Source organism: Ursus maritimus, unplaced genomic scaffold (genome assembly GCF_017311325.1).
Source record: "Ursus maritimus isolate PB19 unplaced genomic scaffold, ASM1731132v1 scaffold_34, whole genome shotgun sequence".
In the NCBI taxonomy this organism is placed as follows: Eukaryota; Metazoa; Chordata; class Mammalia; order Carnivora; family Ursidae; genus Ursus; species Ursus maritimus.
The window spans coordinates 6,320,597-6,342,777 of record NW_024426008.1 but is presented as its reverse complement, the minus strand read 5'-3'; the positions used below and the strand labels follow the sequence as shown (position 1 = coordinate 6,342,777).

The 22,181-nt window shown below is 41.7% G+C and overlaps 1 protein-coding gene across 1 annotated transcript in view; it reads right to left on the bottom strand.

Annotated features, from left to right (window-relative positions):
- LOC103667621 (FERM domain-containing protein 3) overlaps positions 1-22,181 on the bottom strand; it is an 81,690-nt gene that overhangs the window by 59,219 nt on the left and 290 nt on the right. Inside the window, exon 2 of the mRNA XM_008695796.2 lies at positions 6,692-6,734. Coding sequence (XP_008694018.2) covers positions 6,692-6,698 — 7 coding nt within the window. The 5' untranslated portion in view covers positions 6,699-6,734. The remainder of the gene's footprint in view (positions 1-6,691; positions 6,735-22,181) is intronic.

Below are 22,181 nucleotides of genomic sequence, written 5' to 3'. Positions count from 1 at the left end.
GTCAATTTGAGATTGGGTGTTTTCTGCTGTTTCTTTTCCTATTCCTGTATCTATCTTAATTATTATATGTGTCTATCACGAGGACTCAACTATTATAGCTCATATGTCTTAATTTGCTACCTAATAAAACAAGGACCCTACCTTATCATTGTTCTTTTCCATATATTTATCGGCCACTCTGGAGCATTTTCTTTTGCCAATGAGCCTTAGAATCAGTTTGTTAAATGCCATAAAGAATCTCACTGACATTTTGATTTGAAAGTTATTTGAATGTATATATTAATTTGCAAAGAATTGACTTTAACAATATTAAATGGAAACATAAGAAGTCTTCATTTATTGAACTCTTTTAATCTATAGTAACTCCACAGTAAAATTTCAATTTTTTTGCACATTTCTTGTAAAAAACAAGTTTCTCAAATATAACTTGTTATTGCTATGGTAGGTAATAGCCCTTTTTCCCATTACGTTAGAGAAATAGTTGCTGCTCGTGTATAAATATTGTTTTAGGACATTAATCTTGCATCCAAGGATAAAAGCCATTATTAATTGTGGGTAGGGGTGGGGAAGGAAGGCAAGTAGAGAGAAGAGACCCAGAGAGGACAAAACCACATTTAAAATGCTATCTGCAGCTATGAGAAGGCATCCAGCACCCCTCAACACCCTAGCTTGGCTGAACAGAGTGAGGCATACAAGCAAGACAAAGAAATCCTGGAGTAGTTTGGGGAAGAGTTCTGTTAGGACTTTGGAGAATACAGAAGAAATGGCCCCAAACTGTTTAAGCAGAGAAGGAGCCTTACTTAGGGTACATAAGTTTTTCCAAGGCTGAAGCAGGGCGCAGAAGAGGCTAAGCAGTGCCTGCCTGTCCCAGGGGTAAATACAGAAGTGCTGAGAGCCAACAAGTGAAAGGTACCTGGAGTGGGAACCACCAGGGGGCAAAGTCTGTAGACCTGCAGGGCAAGACCAGGACCAGAGGTCTCAGCAGTACGTGCCAGTGCACACTGAAAGGACAAGTGGGACCAGTGACACCAGAAAGGATACAGAGGGGAGAGACATCAGCAACCAAAAGCCAAATCGCCTAAGACAGGCCAGGGGAAGACTCAGAGGACCAGGCACGAGAGAGACGTCATCCTTGCTGCCATGATGGTTCATAAGCATCCCCTGCCTCATGAGGCCATTCTGGGAATGGAGGAGGAAGAGCTCTTGGTGTGGGAAAAATACCCCGATACAGAAGTATGCACTTTCAAGTGATTATGTTTAAATAATGAATTCACTGAGTAATTTTCTGCAGATCAGATCCTAAACTGGCAGATCTTGAGTTACCCTGAAGTGGCAAGTTTGAACTTTTTGCCCCCAGAGGAAAGAAGCAAACAGAAAACTGAATTCAGTCGTGGGGAAATAATGTCCCATTTAGGCACATCTGAGTCATAATGTTTAAACTTCTTCACACTAAAAGAGTTTGTGTGGTTACATAGATCCTGTAAGACATGAAATTTTTGTTCTTTTGATGTGTGCCACTACTTGTAGACACACTAAGCTACATTCCCCAATTATGGGGACAAGGCTAAAAGCCGTAGATTATGAGTGAAGACACTCACTATTCCTACATGGAAACCAAAGACTCTGAAAATCAAATATCCAAAATATGCACTTCATTTAACATTTTGCAGACAACCTACTATCTGAAGACTCTGAAAAGGAAAAGATCTCAGTCCACATTTGTGCCTATAGACATACGATGATGGAATAGGGAAATGAGGAAGAGATTCCCAACACTGCTCAAATCATGTAGCCTACCTGCATTTTGACCTAGATGACAAGGAATGATAAAAAGTTTGATTTGAAGGTCCCAATACCAGGAAGTATTGCCTAATCGCACCCTACTCCACCTTTCCCACTGAATGCAACCATAAAATCTGGACAGAATGTATGCAGCAGCTATTTAAGGACTCTGGAAAATAAATAATAGCAGGCAGAGTGGGAAAGGACAATAAGTCACAAGACCACTGAACTGGCATTGGGTTCTCCATGTTTTTCCCTGTGGTATCCCCTGGACAGAACTCAGATACTGGGAAGGCATCACCATGGATGGGGAAAGCTCCAGGAGAAGCTTCTAGTTAAAGCAAAGGGGGTTCTGGCAGCAACAGAGCAACAGCAAATGGGCTGGAGACTTTCTTATCTGGACGTTTAACCTATTTTCTTTGATAATCATAAAACTAGTCAAGTTATGTATTTCATATTGGGTGAGTTCTGATAATTCATGGTTTTTGAGAAATGAGCCCATTTCATCTAAGCTGTCAAACTTACAACCTAGACTTATTCTGTGGGGTCTGTAGTGATAGCCTCGAAAGAGGCTGATATGGATAACAGATATTGATAACTTGCGTCTTCTTTTTTATCAGTCTTGCTAGAGGTTCATCACTTTGATATTTCAAAGACCGACTTTTATTATTTAATAATTTTCTGTACCCTGTATTGACAAACATAGCAGCTTGGCCGAATCTCAGAGTTATTAAGGCTGATTTGAAAAGTCAGTCTCCAAAGATTACATTCTATATCATTCCATTTATATGACGTTCTCAAAGGACACAAACTATACTGACAACAAATCAGGAGTTGCTGGTGCTTAAGGGTGGGGATACAAGACTACAAAAGGGAACACAAGGGAGGTTTTCGGGGTGATGGATTTATTCTCTACCCTGATTGTACTGGAGGTTATACAAACCTATATGTTAAAATTTACAGAACTATACACCAAAATAAAGTCAATTTTACCATATGTTCATTTAAAAAATAAAATTTAAGTTCAGAGGAGAAATAAGACTTGAGTTTAAGAAGTTTTTCAGCTTTAAAATGTATACTCAAGGGCGCCTGGGTGGCTCAGTCGGCTGAACATTTGACTCTTGATTTTGGCTCAGGTCATGAGCTCGAGGTCATTAGATCAAGCCCCCACACAGGGCTCTGTGCTCAGCATGGAGTCTGCTTGAGATGCTCTCTTTCCCTCTCCCTCTGCCTCTGCCCCTGTCCCTGTCCCCACTCACCTGCACTCTCTAAACAAAATCTTTTCAAATATAAAATAGAATGTATACCCAATTAACTGTCCAATTAATTATTCTCTCAATTAAATATTTCTCTTCCTTAATACATTTGAAGTCACCATAAAAATAAGTTTGATTCTACCTATTATCAACGAGATTTGGGGGAAAGGGTCTCACATAACATTATCGTGAGTAGATTACTATAAGGTCTTTAAATGATATTTATCACTAAGGAAGCATAAAATGTATACCTTTTGATCCAACAATTTCACTTCTAAAAGGAATTTCTAGGACAGATGTACTTGCAAACATGCAAGAAAGTACATACAAGCATGTTTATCGCAGCATAATGCGTAATAGCAAATTACTAGAAAATATTTTGATGTCTGTTATATATTCATGTAATTATCAGAAAGCCATTTTTAAAATGAAGTCTATCAGGGCACCTGGGTGAATTAGTCGGTTGGGTGTCTGCCTTTGGCTCAGGTCGTGACCCCAGAGTTCCGGGATCAAGCACCGAGTTAGGCTCCCCACTCAGTGGGGAGTCGGTTTCTCTCTCTCCGTCTACTCCTCCCTGCCTCATGATCTCTCTCTTGCTCATTCTCTCTCTCAAATAAGTAAATAAAATCTTTTAAAAAATCATATAAATAAAATGAAGCCAATCATCAATCACTGATATTTAAAAAATCTCTAAAGCTATTAAAAAATAAGGTGAAGAATAATACATAGAAATCGATCTCATTCCTGTTTATAAAAGGTCATATATATATGATGGGGGAGCTTATATATACCTAAGAAATCCCAGAAGGATATATAAAATATTGTTCACAGCTATTTCTTTGGAGTGGGCTTGGAGATAGAAGGGGGAAGAGAAAGGAAATAGTTTGGGTTTTCATTTTAAATTCTTCTGAAATAAGAAAAATCATGGACATTATTTAAAACCTATTTAATACATGAGCTGTGAATGTCTATGTAAGGTAATGGATGTGAAGTAATCTTACTATGGCAATCATTTTGCAATACATACATATGTTAAATCATTATGTTACGTATCTTAAACTTATACGATGTTACATGCCAATTATATCTCATTTAAAAGAGAAAAATTTTAAATAACAAGTGAAATAAATAAAAATGATCTTTAAAAATCCTAATAAGAAATAATAATGTCTTTGTAGAGAGCCTGTTAATCAGGGCAGCTGACCTTCAGCCAACCCTGGAAAACACCTTTCCTGAGAACAACCATAGTTAAAGAGATCTTAATTAGGGTCAGGGCAAAGAACCTGAACGTCTGCCATCAAACCAATCCTCCAAGAAATTTGCCCTCATTGGCTACTCAAAGACAATCAAAGGATAAAAGGCATACACATACCCAAGAAGAAAGTTGCCTGGAGTTTTGTAACCAGATCCTTTTGATAGATTCATGGATGAGTCCCAGGAGTTGAACCCAGTTTCTCTGGGTTAATAATACACAAGTCCTAGTTTTAAATTTTTTGAATTTATGGTAAAGTTAATTTTTTCAGGATATACGTTTAAGAACACAGAAATTCTTGAAACGAAAAGATACCATCATAAACAACAAAACTAGATTTGTGATCTTGAGAAAATTACATGATTTCTTATTTAGTAATGTCCTCAAAAATACAACAGTAGACTGGGTGATAGATAAGACCTTTACCAGTTCCTAGAATTAGTGAGTCACCTGGTCTGGTTTAGAAATTGAATTTTACAGAGTTCTTCTTTCCTGATTCAGATTTCATTTGTTATTAGATTGACACTGGCCAGCAGTCAAATGTCAATCCTTAAAACATTTTTACCAAATATTATAAATTTTCAATTGGTTGTTCAGATTTACTTAGCATGGAGACAAAGTTGTTAATCAGAAAATTCTTCACAAATTAAAAGTTGTTTCTTCTATTAAGTGTTGAAAGACATCTGACTTTGGAGATAAATTTATATTTTAAAAATGTGTGTATTCTAAGGAAAATATTGCATGACATTTAAGTACCAAAGTCAAAGAACCGTTTTCTATAAATAAGCTTACTGGAAAATTGTCTAAACATTTTAAAACACAAACAAAAATATCAAAACTTAGTAGCTAAGGGATAAAAGCTACGCATCAGCAATTTTTTAAAAGACTTTTTTCGTTTATTTATCTTAGAGAGAGAGTATGTGGGGGGGGGCAAAGGAAGAGGGAAAGAGAATCTCAGATTCTCCACTGAGTAAGGAGACCCACATCGGCTCAATCCCAGGACCTCAAGATCATGATCCAAGCAGAAATCAAGAGTCAGACACTTAATCGATTTAGCCACCCAGGTGCCCCAGCAATTTTTTTTTCAGACATGTTAATTCATTCTTATTATCCTTCATATCATTCTACATAAAGCTTCTTGATACCTCTGTCCGCTTATTTCTTGTTAGATGTTTGTTCTGATTCTATTCCAGCTGTATCCCAACAGGCTGACATCTCTGGACATCGCATGCCCACTGCTGCTCTTGTTTTCACCTCATACAACCTTCCTGTCAGCTCCTTGCAACAGCCATGGCTCCCAGCAACCATGGGCATCAGCCGTCCCCAGAACAACCTGGCTGTCTTTCCTGCACTGATCAGACAGTTTGCTCCAGAGAGATGGGGGAATGGAAAGAAGAGGAATGGGAAGAAACAAAGGGAAGGCGGGATGAGGGGGGAGGAAACGGGAGGGGAGAAAAAGGAGGGTTAAAGGAACAGGTTGCTAGTTTGCCATCCACGTTCAGTTCTTCCTTCTCCCACTTAAAAGCCCTGCCCAGAATAATTTCTTTGTATTTGAAAAAGGAAAGAATCCCTTGAATAATGATAAGTGACATAATATGCGCTAAGCTGATTTCCGATGAGAAACTGATTTATCGCCTACATTTCAGAGCCCTGGGAAAGTTGACGTGGAGGGATAAATGGATTTCAGGGCAGGCAATGAATTTCTAAAGCGCATTTCAGAAGCCCTCCTCCAAATCATAAATAAAAGCAGGCTGACTACAGCCTAGCACAGATGACCAAGACAAAACGCCATGCCATCCACGACCCAGGCAACACCCTCTTCATGATGCCCCAAGTGGATGACCAGATGTTCTAGAAAGATGTTTCCCAAGGCAACTTCCCTGAGTGTTCATCAATTAAAAAAAAAAAAAGGCAGTTCAGAACATGACGGCTTGAAAATAATCACTCAGAGGGAAGAAACTATTGTAGGGAGTTTGAAGGGTAGAAAAGAATAATACAATCTTCAGTAAAGTTAGCAGCAAGAGTGTAGTTTCAAAATACACCTACTTTTCTCATCCCCGCGAGACTGCACCTCCCACCCGGAACCACTTAGTAACAACCCCCACAGTCCAAAGGGACCGGGCACCTGGTGGTCATGTTTAACAGATACTTGATCATCTAATTCCAATGCTCCTGTTCGAATATGAACTATGAAGGTAAGGTGATGGCAAGAGTGACCACAGGGAAGGTAAAGGCCAGCAAAGAAGAGAAGTCACACAGCACCCAATGGGAGAGAGAAGCTCCCCCCCGCCCAGATCTTCAACTCCAGCCATTTCTTCCCCGGAAGGAGAAACTTTGTCGAGAAACAGAACCTATCTTTGGATATTTCATAGCAAAAGTGAAACCACAGATTGACACTTACATTTCATTTGCTTGGAGATGGACTTGTTAGGTTCAAGCCAGTGCTAGGGAGAAAAAAAAGCAGAGATTATAGGTCAAATGGCTGAACCGTAAGATGCATACTTAATAACTAAGAAAAATTTAATATAGCCTTTTTCCAAAGTACAGTCTTGGCTCCCGTAGATATTTCCTCAAGGTTACACCTTCTGAAGATCAACACAAACAATTCCATAATAAAAAGACAACAGGTTGGGGCGCCTGGGTGGCACAGCGGTTAAGCGTCTGCCTTTGGTTCAGGGCGTGATCCCGGCGTTCTGGGATCGAGCCCCACATCAGGCTCTTCCGCTATGAGCCTGCTTCTTCCTCTCCCACTCCCCCTGCTTGTGTTCTCTCTCTCGCTGGCTGTCTCTATCTCTGTCGAATAAATAAATAAAATCTTTAAAAAAAAAAAGACAACAGGCAAGGGTATAAATGATAGAGAATTAATACTTTGAGTAGTATTTGAGTCCTACTAAGAGAGAAGAACTAGGGAGAGAACATGCACTTCAATGGGATATCCTCGTGGCTCTAGTGGATCCTGGGTGAGGAGCTCCATTGCTCTGGGCAAGCCCCAGATGGCTAAAGACTTGGACGTCCATGACCTCAAAAGGTCACAGTCCAAGACCGCTTCAGCACCCCATTCCCATGCCAGGCAGCCCCTGTCAGGTGAACAGTGGGCCAAGCCAGCGTTAGCCCCATCACACAGAGGCAATTCTTCTTTTACAGTAGGGAGGAACAAGGGATAAATATCTTACTTCAGAGGCCTGAGATCACCCAGAAGAAAAACCAGCTGTATCACAAAACAAAGCCCAAAGACCTGGGTAGCTCAGAAAGGTGCTAGTGACAGGCATTTGCAGCAGGTGCACGTTGATCCCAGCAGCTGGCTCGCTCCACACCATGCGTAGAGGTCACCCCAACATGTTGGGAGCCAAACAGCTTTTGATTTCTCTAAGCGTGATGTCCCTGAAGCCACTTAAGGCGTGTCAGGAAGCACTGCTCTATACACCTGCAGTTTATAAAGACAATAGGAGAGGCCCTGGTATCCATCGGGAGGTCGGAGAGTCCTCACTTACCGGGCACCCCCCACGCTCAACGCTAGACAGGAAAGGAGGACGCTTACCATCCGCTGAGGCTTACACCCCATTTGTGTCATCCAGTTAAGCCCCAGAGTTCTGTAATGTCCCTACCACTCGATACAAGCTACTCTGAGCATTTCCATGGGCCATCACTACCACCCCATTTACAGATGAGAAATCAGGAGGCTCGGGATATTAGACAATTAGCCTAAGGTCACCCAGAGATTAAATGGTGAAACCAGCGCACGGTGGGATTCCAGAGCACAGGCCCTTCACCCTGACCATGTGGCCTCCCCACAGATCAGTCTGCTCTAAAACATACTATTCTCGACAAACATTCCTTCTTTCCCCAGGAGCTGAAAAATTGAGTGGCCAAATCAAGAGTTCCCAATCCAGGGTGTCAGATCTCTGCAATCCTCCAAACTAAGAATAGGGCTCTTTAAACTATGTCAATATCATGAAGAGTTGGACCGAAACCCACACATTTACTTCTGACGTATTGCACAAACTGACATGGCAAGTTTCTTTGCTTCTGATCACAATTAGGTCTGTTCATTTTGAGAACCTGGTTTTTCTCCTTTTTTCATTTTTTTTAAATTGTGGTGACATACACAACATCAAATTTGCCATCCTAACCATTTTTAAAGGTACAGTTCAGTGGTACTAAATGCATTTATAACGGTGCACAACCATCGCCATCACTGATCTCCAGAGCACGTTCACCTTGTAAAACTGAAACTCTAGCCCTAATCAAGAGTCATTCTGCAGCCCTCTGTCTCCAGGCCCTTGGAAACAATCATTCTACTCTTGGGGATCTCCTTCTAGTCAGAAGCGATGCTTGGCATTTACACAGCTATCATTGAACAGTGGAAAAGCGTATTGATTGGGCCACTTACTAGCTGTATAACCACGTACAAAGTGTTTAACCTCGCTCTCAATTTCCGCAACTATCATATGGGAAGAGCAACAGTACCTATTCCGCAGGGCTGTTGCAAGGATTTTAGAAGTTCATAAAAAGTTAATAAATATGAGACACTTAAACCGTGGCTGGCATGTGAAACATATCAATGAACGGTTATTTGCTGATGCTGTTGTTACTTAATAAGTACAGTTTAATTAGTAGACCACATGCCACGGAGGAGAATAATAAAAGGGCCCTCTGATGATTACTTTTCTAGAAATAAATGGGATAATTTAGAACTAAGGCAAGAAAAAGAATACCTACTGAGATCAATACCTACTGCTATTGTCTCAGAGGGGAGAGTCACTAGTCATTTGGCCAATAATGTCTGAAACTCATTTTCCAAATTCTCCTTGCTTGGCACCCTTTGAACTCCTTAGCCCTTCTCTGCCTAACTTCAACCTGCCTCTCCTCCTCCTCTCTGCCTCCAGAGATGACAGGTACGTTTCATTTTCTATGCCCACACCACTTAGTTGGTGGCAATCTCCCAGGGCTGTGAGGAAGGATCCAAGCCTCAGTGAGAATGAGTGCCATGATTGGTGGGCTATGTCTGCCACGGAGGGGTAGGGGACACGTAAGGTATGCTTGCAAGGTATTTGCCATCTGTGCCCTAAATTATTTACTCTAAATGAATGGCCTCCTCACTGTCCTACGAAATACACCCCGCAGTTTCCGATGGGTTCTGACCTTCCTCCTCCTCTTGGCCTATTCACACCCTACCCTTGCCTCTCAAACATTGTGTATCTTAATTACCTACGTCTACAGTGTGACTACTCCATACTTTTCCACCAGGACAACTATTCTTCTGCAGTGGGACAGTCATGGGGTATAGAGCCCAAGAAAAATAAGCCAGCATTAGTCCTGTTTCAAGGGATTACAGGAAATCATTTCTTCAGCGAGAGTCAAGCTCCGTTTGTGAGCATTTATTAAGATTTAAAAATCTGACTGGCTATGGCCCAATAATTCCCTTATTCCCCAATTTGCCCACATGAACACAGAGGAACATAACAAGGATTCTCCCTGCAAGACTATATTAAATTATAAAACATTAGACTATTAATGGCCATCGTCAGGAAAATGGTAAATAACCTATCATCTGTTCATAGTCCAGATGATTCTTCAGTGTATTATACGAGGTAGATCTTGATGGGTAACCTGGTTAGATCTCTAAAAACACACTGTGTGATGAAAAAAGTGAACTGTAAAATTTATAACTATGGCCACTGCTCTCAAATCAGGCACTGAAGTGCCCCAGGGAAAAGGAGCCATTCTAGACATCTGTCAGATACCTACTGTGCAAACCAGAAGCTCAAGGAAGTTCCCAGCTCTAACATTAGATCATGCTGTATTCCTTTTGATGTCATACTTTTTACAACGCTGGGTTTTTAGCGGTTGCTGTGGTAAAAAGCAAGGACCGTGTGAAAAGAGGTGTGCGAGGCAATGTGTGTGGCAGTATCGGGTCTGACCCCAGAGCCTGAGGAGCCAGGGGATGCCCAACAGGTGCACACATCCAGTTCCCAGGTGATTGTGGTTAAGAATGAACTAGAGATACTATTTTCACGTAGGTCATGTGTCAAATGGCCACTAGTTGTCAGGACAGAAATACTAACTCTTATTAGATAGGGCACCATGAAATAATTACTAAGATACGAAGAGAGCCATAAATTAACAAAGTTTGGGAACCTCTAAGCTATGGTATCATATAATTAATGTTTTTTTTAAGTAAAAAAGTACAAAAGACTACTCTATGTTTTCAAAGAATACATCATAAGCATCTAAATGTATTTTTAAAGATCTGAAATGATACACAATAAACAGATAGCAGGGAGAAAACAGGAATTTGGGGGTGTTGTTCAAAGGAAACCATGCCTTCTGTTTTATCTGTGAAGTTTTAACTGATACTTTTTACATGTATTCATGCAATACATGAATAATTAAAAGTCAATTAAAAAAAAAAGAAAGCTAAGTTCTACTCAGAGGATAAAGGGGGATTTTTAGGTAGTTAAGACTCAAGATGGAGAATTTCATATGTAACAGGCAGATGCCAAGTCCAGCTAAGCCCCCAGCGTTGGCACTGCGGTCCAATGCAGGAGCCAGGAAGCCTGCGTTCAAATCCCAGTTCTGCCACTTACTGGCAACGTGACCTCCAGCGAGTTTCTTCTTGTTTCCCCACTTACAGCACCATCATAAGGTTTAAGTGGGTTAATGCATTAAGAAGTCCTTAGAACAGAGCTTAGAGCCTAGTTAAAGCTCAGTAAACACCAGCTGTTCCCATCTTCTTGGCGTTCACTCAGACACTCCCAAGTTGGTGCAACGGCCCCTCTTGGCGAGCCCACCTCTGTCACTCTCTTCCTCTCACACTCCCATTCCATCTGCCTTCTGCTCTACGTGAAAGGTAATTCTCCTCCCGTTTTTCCTTCTTCCTTTTAGAGTTGTGAGTTGGGCAACGAATTCAAGTCTGGACCACACCAACAACTCCTGCTGTTACTATACGTACAGATGGATTACACGTCTGCAAGAAAGAACCAGGATGTTGTGTGCTTGGTAATTCGATATGAGGCTCAGAACATTTACTGCATTGCTATTTTCCTTTCAATTGCTACTTGGAATATATGCTAGTTTTGTTTTTAAGTCTGTGTCCTTACTGGAAACTGAAATTCCCTAAGAGAGGTAGAAAGAAAAGCCTGCCAACCAAATATCTGAATTTGCAGCTGGTTTACTATAGCTGAAACCTTCATTTCCTCAACTTTCATTTAGAATAAGAATTCCGAAGACTAAAGATGCTAAGGTCCAATGATTGATACTACCTAATGAGCTTAGGAAGTAAGACGAACCAGAGGGTGCATTCCCTCAGCACGATCTGAAGGTATCAAAGGTGTCTACAGAGATACTGCCAGCACTCTGCCCAGTTCCCCTCGGATGCCCTTTTCCCCTTAGTTATATAGCAATTTAATCCTTTTGGGGAAGACTGCCTCAGGTTACTGGAACCCAATGCAGGATGGAGAATGAGTCTCTCCCACTCACCTCTTCACTGTCAGGTTAGGAAGTGACAAGATGTGGGAAGATAAATACCTCTGCTCTCTCGCCCCCTGGCCAGGACAACGCTAAGGCATGACCTACACTCTTCCAGAAATTTGCGGTGGCTTTCAGCCCAAGGTACCCTGTGTACAACTTGGCTCAACATCACACACTTGTGTGATCTCCCTCCCTTCCCTGTCCCAATCCCCCCAAGCTCCTCAAACTCTTTGTCCTGGGAACATTTTCTACTAAAACTGGAATTTTTATCTCCAAATCCACTTCTGGGTACCAGAGCCAAGACAGCCTCCCTAACTCCCCCACCAAAAACTGCCCTCCCTCTGTTGAATTTAAAATCCTTCCCTTGGAGGTTTTATTCTTTTTGTTTTGGGCTTGAACCCCAGGAACCTGCATATCCCCCTCTGGGAGGCCCCAATTTAACAGGGTTTTCAGTCTGGACAATCCAGCCTGACCATTTCAAGCCGCTTCTTAGAACAAATGTATTTGTATTGATAGCAGCTTGAAGCAAAGAGAAGTTGAATGAAGCTTCACAAAGAGGGTGAAAAGCAGAGCACTGGCTAACCCCTCTATGCCCTGATTCCCTTCTCCATGGTCTTGGGGGTGGGGCCGATTCCAGGACCCCTAAGATTCCTTAGGCTCTCACATTCCACATTCTATGAACCTGAAGTATGAGAACATTACCAGCAATTGGTTCTTTTTAATTTTGCTAGGCCCACCTATACGTAGCCTTAAGAGATCATTTTTGTCTACCCCATCATAGAAAAGGTGCATTTCTTTTGTACTTTCCAATTTTGGCTTTTGTTTGGGGGGGCAGGAGGGGGTGGGAGGTGGTGATTTGTGAGTAGGTAGACTGATTTTAATTTGGCAGCTGGTGAGCCAGGGGGAGAAAACAAACAAACAAACAAACAAACAAAAAACCTCCCCAAAGTAAACAATATAACATACTTGGTTATCTTCAAACGCTGGGCTTCTGTTGAAATTGATTCAGCCTATGATAACAGAATAAATTACACACCTCTCTGTTATCTTTCCCAAAACCCTCGGTGCCCGAAACCAGAAGAATCTATAGCCCAGAGAAATGTGTTAAATAACAAATGGGGCTTTAAGCAATGAATATACCTCCCAACCAGGAGATGGTTTTTTCTGCCTCAGAAGTAACCAGATCCACAATCTGACCAATTCCCACCCTAGCCCTGAAAAGATGGCCTGATTCTCACATCTCGCCTGGACAAAGCCCCAGAGTACCTCTGTCTCCCTGCATTATCTAGCCAACTTATGCCATTTCTAGACTCTCTGGCCTTCGCAGGGGAAAGAAGAATGTCATCTGAATGAATGCAACCCAAGTGTTCTGGATTGTCCAGTTAGAGCTAGGCCCTAGCTAGTTAGATACCAGTAACCCGTGGTTTTCACTCCAGTTTCCATGAAATCTACAACACAACGACAACAACAGCAGAAGTATCTATAGGCCGGGCACACTCACAAGTTCCTGTCCTTCTGGCAGTCAGCCTGTGCAAGAAAAGCTTCACTGTTTCAGTGCAATGTTTTTATTTCTGCAACCATAACTGCTCCTGCATTCTGGGTTCTTGGGGATAAGCAAAACAGAAGTAACAGCTGGGAGAAGAAACACCTAAGAAACAGAGGCGGAAACAGGAAGCCTAAGAAAGCATAAGCACCATTTTTTTCCCCCGTAAAGGACCAGACAGTATAAATATTTTAGGTTTTGTGGCCCATATGGTCTGTCAGGACTACTCAACTCCGCCACTGGAACACGAAAGCAGCCAGGGATAACACAGAAATGAACAGAAATAGCTGTGTCCCCATAAAATGTTATTTACTAAACAAATGGGGGCCATCCTGACACCTGTGTGCCAACCCCTGCACCTACGTCCAAGAAATCCTTAATGTACGCTTCGGGATTAAAAACAGTAGTGGTCTGAAAATGCAATAGAGGTTGTAAAAACATGAAGTGCGATTTATTTTAGAGGACAGTAAGACACCAAAATGCAATTATAGAGGAAATGATGGGATTCCTTCAAGCCTGTTACAATGGGATTTACCACTATGTAACACTTGTTGTCAAGCCAAAGAAATTTCACATCGTCACCAAACTGTTCTAAGGTCAAAGATTGTCTAGCTACCAGAATCACGAATCTTTCAAACTCTTTAAAGCAGGTAGCAAAAGATCCATTACATGCTGAAAATATGGACTAATGCACTTAAATAACAACCCTATGGCATAGGTATTATTATCAGTGTCCCCATTCTACAGATAAAGTAATTGAGGGTAAGGAGGCTGCTCAAAGTCATACAACCAGCAAGAGGTAGGGCCAGGATTTAACCTGATCTTCCTGGCATCAAAGCTCTTAGTTCCTGAGCAGTAATGTCCTCCTCACCCCTTCCTTCTCGATGTTTGACACTGTAGCCCTTTCCCCTTATATTAAGTCTACAGCTACCCTTGCTTCTAGAAGGTCTCTCTTGCCTCATTTTCTTTATGCTCTGTATGTTCCTGGTTGGTATCCTATGCTGGTTTCTCCTTCTGGATACCCTTTTAAAAAATGGATGTTCTTTAGCTTTCAAAATCTCCTCTTATTCTATATTCTTTCCCTCAGCTCTGCAGTCTAGGCTCATCAGGGCTGTATGGTAGTGAAACCTCATGGGCTCCAAATCTCCATCTGTGGCCTAAACCTCTTCATGAAGCTTCAGATCCATATTCCCAACTAGAGACTGAAGAGCTCTACCTCAACATCTCATAGGTATCCCAAACTCAACATATGCAAAACTTACCACTTCTCCCCAAAACCCTCTTTGTACAGTGTATTTGGTAAGTGGTTCCACCTGTACTTGGAACCCAAAGAGGCCCCATAAGAAGCCCAAATACCCAGCTGGACAGGCCATGTGGAGAGGTCCTAAAACCACATGCAGAGGGAGGGGCCCCCAAGACCCACCTTCCAGCCATCTCTATCAAGGTTCCAGGCCTATGAATGAAAACGTCTTAGACCCTCTGCCCCTCCCCCCCCCCGAACAGACCAGCCACCAGCTAAACACCATTGAGGGAGCCCAGTCAACACCATGTGGAACAGAAGAATTACCTCGCTGAGCCCTGCTTGAGTATCTGACCCCAAAAATCCTGGCATATGATAAATTGTGTTCATTTTAGCCTCCGAGTGTTTGAGGAGACCTGTTACACAGCAATAGATAACTAGAACTCTTACTCCTTATTATGAACTGAATGTTTGCCCCCAACCCCCACCAAATTCACATGTTGAAGTCCTGTTCCCCAATGTGATAGTATTTGGAAGTGGGAACTTTGAAGGTAATAAGGTTTAGAAGTCACGAGGGTGGAACCCCATGATGGGATTATAAGATGAGGAAGAGAGACCAGAGCGGGCTCTCCCCCCTCCCCACCCCATGTGTGGACACAGGGAAAAGGCAGCCCTCTGCAAGCCAGGAAGAGAGTTCTCACCAGGAACCAACTCTGTCAATATCTTGAACTTGAACTTCCCAGCCTCTAGAACTAAGTGAGAATTAAGTGTCCTGCATAAGCAAGTGTTTTCTTATAGCAGCCCAAGCCAATGAAGACACTCCTCGTTATTACTCTCCATGGATAGAACACAATTACAGGTGAACGTTCAAACGTTTGAACGTTTGCTTGAGCATTTGCTTGAATTTGCTTGACCATGCATGAAAAAGAAAGGTCTGCTCCACTGTCAATCCTTACCAACACTGCTTTTATGTCTCCAAGTTACACATCATCTTTACATTCTAGTCTTCTTAGCTTCACTTAAAAATCGTCTCTAGAGCTATTTGAAAGTTCCAAACCTGCTGGTCTCCCGTCAGCTGTGATATCCTTGTCTGCTGGAAGACTCCAGTGAGTGCTTCTCTAATGATGAAACTTCAGCCTTACCAACCTAATTAATTCCTGCCCTCCTCTGAACCAAGCCCAGGAGCTTCCCACCACCCAAGAGGAAGACTGCCTTACCCCGGATATCCTCCTGCTGTTTTCCTAACTCAAGTAAGGATAAAATGGCATTTTTCATCACACTTATTCCTATGTCTGCCTATTGGCCCAAACAAGATAACCCAGTTCATGTGCTTTCTCCTCCCTCCACTAAAATTAGGACATCCCAGTTCCCTAAGTGACTTACAGATTGCAACCTGTCATTATCAGGCATCCCCAACCCTTACTAGGAAAGGACATCAGGTGTCAAGAGAGTCAATTACAAACAATCATTTTAGTTAGACGCCACATTCTGCTTTCTGCTGAAGGAATATGACAATTCCCCCAAATCTGTCAGGGCCACAATTGAACCACAAAATATCCAATTTTCAAGCTGTTAGGATACTGCTGTGTTCCTTGTAATTTGAGTACTCTAAGTCCTTTCCCATAAAGCCAAGTTATTTGTCCATACCTCTTTCCAAACAGCCATCCAAGTAGTCTTGATTTTTAATACCCCTGAGACTTTAAAAACAAAGGTGGACTCATTAAGCAGACAAATTCATGACCAGTGACCTAAAGCAGCAGTACAATCCTTCTCTTCAGTGCAGGGCTGCCCTAAATCTTCGGTACCACTCTTGATCTTAGGGACAAGCATCTGTGAAGCAATTGTCCCCAAGAGCAGGAAGCAGCCTTTCAAAGGCAGGAGCAGCTGGTGGGACATAATGCTGTCTGGCTTCCTGGCACCAGCCCCAGAGTGAAGCCCAAAATCATTGTGATTTTTTTTTTATTCCATTCCATGTCCTCCCCAAAGGTACCGCTAGACAAAGCAAACTGCTCTAACTTAGAAAAGGTCTTTTCCCATTATTAATGAAACTCACTGATAGGTTCACTAGTTCTTTCTGGCTACCAACATAAAAACTCCAGGGCTGTAATTCTATCTGGGGGAAGGAGGCATCAGGGTTCAGCATGTCCTTGCATTTGTGACTTTCTAGGTCATCCTATCAGAAAGTGGTCCAGTGGTCATGTGACATACAATGCCCAAACATGAGGGTGTCTGAGGAGATTACCCCAGAGGCATTGACTCCCAAAGTGAATTTGTCTTTCGGTAGGAGTCAGAATGGTCCTTAAGTTAGAAAAGTCAATGATACTGGTGTAGGGGGGTTAAACAGATGCTTAGAAACAGGGAAGTTAAAACCAAAAGCACTGTGTCCAATCTGCCTGCAGACCGTAAGCCAACATCAACCTAGTCCCAGTATAATTCCTCCTCTAACTGGGTTGGTTGGGTTTGGGAGTGGGGAGAGTATCTCCTCACTTTCTAAGGCACTGGGGGTGAATTCCCCATAGCTGGGTTTGGGAAAGGGGAAAAGACAGAAGAAGGGAAATCCAGGACAATGGACATCCTAAACCATAGCCATAGAAGACAGAATTAGGAGGGGTGCCTGGCTGGCTCAGTCAGAAGAGCATACGCCTCTTGATCTCAGAGTTGTAAGTTTGATCCCCACGCTGGGTAGAAATTACTAAAAAATAAACTTTAAAAAATAAAGAAAACAGAATTATGAAATCCAGCTCATTATTCCAAAACTTCATCTTCCCAAAGAGAAGGTACCCAAGTACCTGAGAAGCAGTGGAAAGAATATGTTACATTAAAGAAAAAAATACCTGGACTTACGCCAAGTACTCCCTTTACCTTCTGGAATTATTCTTTCTAAGACTTCTAAACTTATAGTCCCAGCTTTCTCTTTCAGTAAAATAGAGGACTAGCACCCACCCTTTCCCTAATTTCAGGCACTAAGATTATAGGAGTTCTTCAGAAGAATATGGTAGAAACTTGAGGGGATTTTTACTGACCAGTGTTCCATCGGCCCCTCCCTACGTCATATGTCGAAACTAATGGAAATTCTGAGCCCTTGCCATTAAAATAGCAAAAGATAGTCATCATTCACTGACTCAGTCCTCATAACTCTCAGAGCATATGGGGCATGAGACATCTTGTCAAACATATGGTGTTCCAAATGTAACAGTGCTAAATATTTAATATTCCACAATGGTCTACTGTAAATCAAGTTGCGAAGAGTTGTAGGCAAACCACCAACTCCCACAGCAAAGGTAAGTTCCACTTCAGTTTTTCTAACTAACTTAATTTTTTCTGTTGGTTATCTTCCTATCCGAATAATTCATCGGTTTTATTTTCCACTGAGAAAAAGTATGCGACCTGGTAAAACCACCAAAGCTGGTCCGTTCATCTCTGCTTAAAACTCCCATATCAGCAGATCTTTGTGCCTCTGAGCCCCTTTTTCTAATTATCCAAGGCTCACACTTATCTCCCCAAAGAGCATAACAATGGCCATCCTGCCTTTAAAAGAAGTTTTGAACATTTCTAGATTTTAGACTTCCTAACCATGGTTGTATTTCTTCATACGATTGCCTCACCTCGACCAAGCCAATGCATAGTAATTATAAGACGCACAATAAAAATAACGTATACCATGTACCCCGTATATACTAATTGTTAAACTTTATCTTGAATTCCCATATCAACCCTACGGGTGGCTACTGTTATCTGTTGTAACCATCAGGACGGGGACTCGGAAAGACTCAATAACATGGTCGAGATCACACAGCTTACTGACCAGCAGGGGTGGGATTTAATGCACACCTTTCTGAGTACAAAGTCCACGTGGTTTCGTGTAGCAACTACTCTGCAGCCCAATGGAAGCGACACTCTCACTGAATCCTCAATCAAAAGTCTAGAAAAGGCTATGATGCAGGGTGGGAAACAATGATTCAACAACCCTGTATGCCATTTAGTGGACAGATCAGATAAGACAGTTTTGTTTTGAGTGAGGCCCACATTTTTTCCACTAATCTACTACCCACATCTGGACACTAAAATTTAAGCTCAACCAAGTCAAAATTTAAAGAACAAAGCACATCAACCTAAACACTTTTTAACTTAAAAAAAATTTTAGGCCTATGAAAAAGGTACAAATATAACCCCCCCGCAATATTAGCATCGTCCATAACCAGAGTACAGTTACTGAAATTAAGAAACTAATACTAGCACGATGCTATTAACTACAGACTTAATCTGGAGTTCACCAGTTTTCCCACTGCCCGACTTTTCTCTGTTCTAGAATCCAATCCAGAATCCCACATGGCCTTAGTTGATGTGTCTCTCTAATCTATGAGAGTTGCACAGTCTTTCCTTGTCTTTCATGACCTCAATACTCTTGAAGAATATAGGTAAGTTGTTTTGGAGAACATCTCTCCCTTCAGGCTCTCCTATTTCCTCAAGATTTGAAAGAAGTTATGCCTTATTGGGAAGAATACTGCCAGGATGATGTGTCCTCCTCAATGCAGGATAATCAGGGGGTACGTGACGTTGGAATGTCTTCTCCCTGGTGATGCTAACCTTAACGGCTTGGTTAAAGTGATGCCTGCCAGGTTTCTCCACTATAAAGTTAGTCTTTCTCCCTTTTTAACCAAAAGATATCTGGGGCAGAGAGGAGTACTTGGAGACTATACAGATATCTTATTTCTCCTCAAACTTCTGCCCACTAATTTCAGCATTCATCAATGCATCTTGTACACAACAATCATTGCGATATTCCCTCATTCCTCTACACTTATTAACTGGAATTCATCTGTAAGGAGGAGCCATCTCTTCTCCCTCTTTTTATTTATTCAATTACTTATATTCATATGACTCGTGGATATTTTACTTTATGGATTATAATCCAATACTATTATTATTTCTTTTTTGTCACTCTAATTTTCCAGTTTTGGTCACTGGTAGCTCTTCCAGGTTGGCTCTGACACATCCAATGTATGTCATTCCAGGTTGGCTCAGTGACTTTTTCTCTTTTGAGCATTTCCTTGCTTTCTGGCACCACAACACGCCCCAGGCTCATCTTTTGATGTCCCTGACTCTGCCCTAGAATCAGACATGTTTTCAAGGAGCCCACATTCCTTTTATTAGAAAATGATATTTAGAAACCAAGATCTAGGGGGTAGGTGTGCTCATTGCTACTGTGGTGTCATTGCTTTTGGCCATCTCAGAAAACAGAACTTGGAACTATACACATATGCATACTAGCCCACATGCACACACGCACATCTATATTTCTGTGTCTATGGATACGTTTTTTGAAAAACCACAAGTCCATATCAACATCTGATTACAATTCTAAAGACTTCTCAAAATAGATTATCCAATATCTTCCCAATGAATCAAGAGAAATGAAAACAGCTTATGCATTTAAGTGGTTTCCAGATACAATCTAGGCTAAGGATCAGTAAACTATGGCTAATTGCCAATTTATAAAAGACTTTTATTGGGAAAAAAGTTTTATTAGAACACAGTTACATCCATTAATTTAGGTATTGTCTATGGCTGCTCTCCACTAGAATAAAATAATTTAAAAATGATGACAGATGTTGTATGGGTCAAAAGTGAAAATATTTTATATCTGGTCCTTTACAGAAAAGGTCTACAAATCCCTTGTCTAGGTTATGTTTCAAATTTTAACTTGGAAGATGGGTGGAAAGAATGTGGGTTCAAATACCATCCTTCCACCATGAATTACTAGCCATGTAGCCTTAGACAAGCCACTGACCCTCTGCACCTCAGTTTTCCTCTTCCTTACAGTGTTGTAGGGAAAACTANAGACCATGACAGTAAAATTCCTGGCATATGACAGATGCTCAACTAATGGTAGCTAGAATTACTTCTGCAGGTTGCTTGTTTAGAATTTAGGATGGAACTCTGCACAAAAAGAATCTATATTCAGTGGTGGTTAGATGACTAATATAGTCCACAGAGTCTGTTTGACCCACAGAGGTCTGAACCATAATCCTGGACTCAATACTCCCTCCAACACTTACTAGCTGTGGGACCTTGGGAGAGTAACATTAGTGAATCTGTTTCTCTCTCCATAAAAGGGTAATATCTCCATAAGCCATAAGAAAATATGTCTACAAATATCTTTATGCCATGGTCCCCAACACCAGTCTGAAGACCAAAACTGGGATGGCTGCATCAAAAGTAGAATCAGGATGTGCTAAAATACATGCTCCTGGTCCTAGCCCCAGGGATTCTGATTCAGGAGGTCCAGAAGAGGGTCCACAGTCAGCACTGTTAGTAAACACTTAAGTGATTTTGTTGGAGGGCCAGGTCTGGGAACCACTGTTAATGGCAGGAAATGCCACATGAATCCCCTCTGTGACCTCATGTCAGTCCTATATTCTCACTAGTATCCTGCTAGCTCCCTCTCACTCAGGTATATATTTGGCCCATTGGAGAGTTCCTGCAAGTGCTACAGGAAAGCAAAATCTCTTTCTGAGCCACTGCATTTATGTGTTTAAAGAAGATTAGGTCTTATTGGACTCTAAAAGCTAAGTATGATTTCCCAGATTTCAGAACAAAATCTAATCTATTCCTTAAACAGCCAGCTCCTTTGCAAGAATACACTCTGTAAGCCTCTCCTCATTGTATTGAGTCAGTCAATATGAAACTAAGAACCAAGTGGGACTGTAGAGAGGGAACAGGGGAGAGAAAGGTGACCAGGGACACCAACAGGAGGAGGGCAAATTAAAGAAGGCAGAGTGGACTTGTCCCCCCATCCCAGACCACTCACAGCTGACCCTTTCACACACACTGCCCTGCTTGTCAGTGGGGGAGGCTAAGAAGCAGAGATCAGAGCAAGTACAGGGCCTCCTAATCCATAGCTGGGACCCACAGCAGGGTTGCAGGAATGGGAAACCCCAGGTGGCAGGAGCTGGGATGGACCCAATTCCTGGGACCTTTTGGATGTGAGGGACATATATCACTGAATCCAACATATGTCATGAATGAATGAATATATATAATATATAATATATATTATATATATAAAATGTTGGTACAGTTCCCAAAAGGCAAGACTCCCCTGCTCACTCTTACAAAAATCAACAGATACCAACAAAGGCAGGTATACTCAAGAACAAGGATAATATAATGGGGGCTGTCAAATTTACTGGTGTGCAAAGAGCAGCTTTCAAACTATCTTAACCCTTCATCTGCCAAGAGCTTTTTTTAATTGAAATGAAAATCACATAACATAAAATTAACCATTTTAAAGTGTACAGTTGGTATTTACGACATTCACAATGTCATATAAGCACCACCTATATCAAGTTCCAAACATTTTCATCACCCAAGAAGAACACTTTGTGCCCCTTAAGCGGTCTCTCCTGTTCCCCTTTCTACCACTAGCTTTTTATACTGAGAGGTATATTTTCTCCACAATGAGATTTTATGTAGTCAGTGTTTGAACAAAGCTCCTCAAAGACACAGGAACTGGGTGGGAGCAGATTTCTGAAAATGTCTAAGGTAAGTTTTCCTTTCTCCTGCCCTACCCAGTCCCATGGGAACAGTGCCAAACTCTTACACACACACACACACACACACACACACACACACACA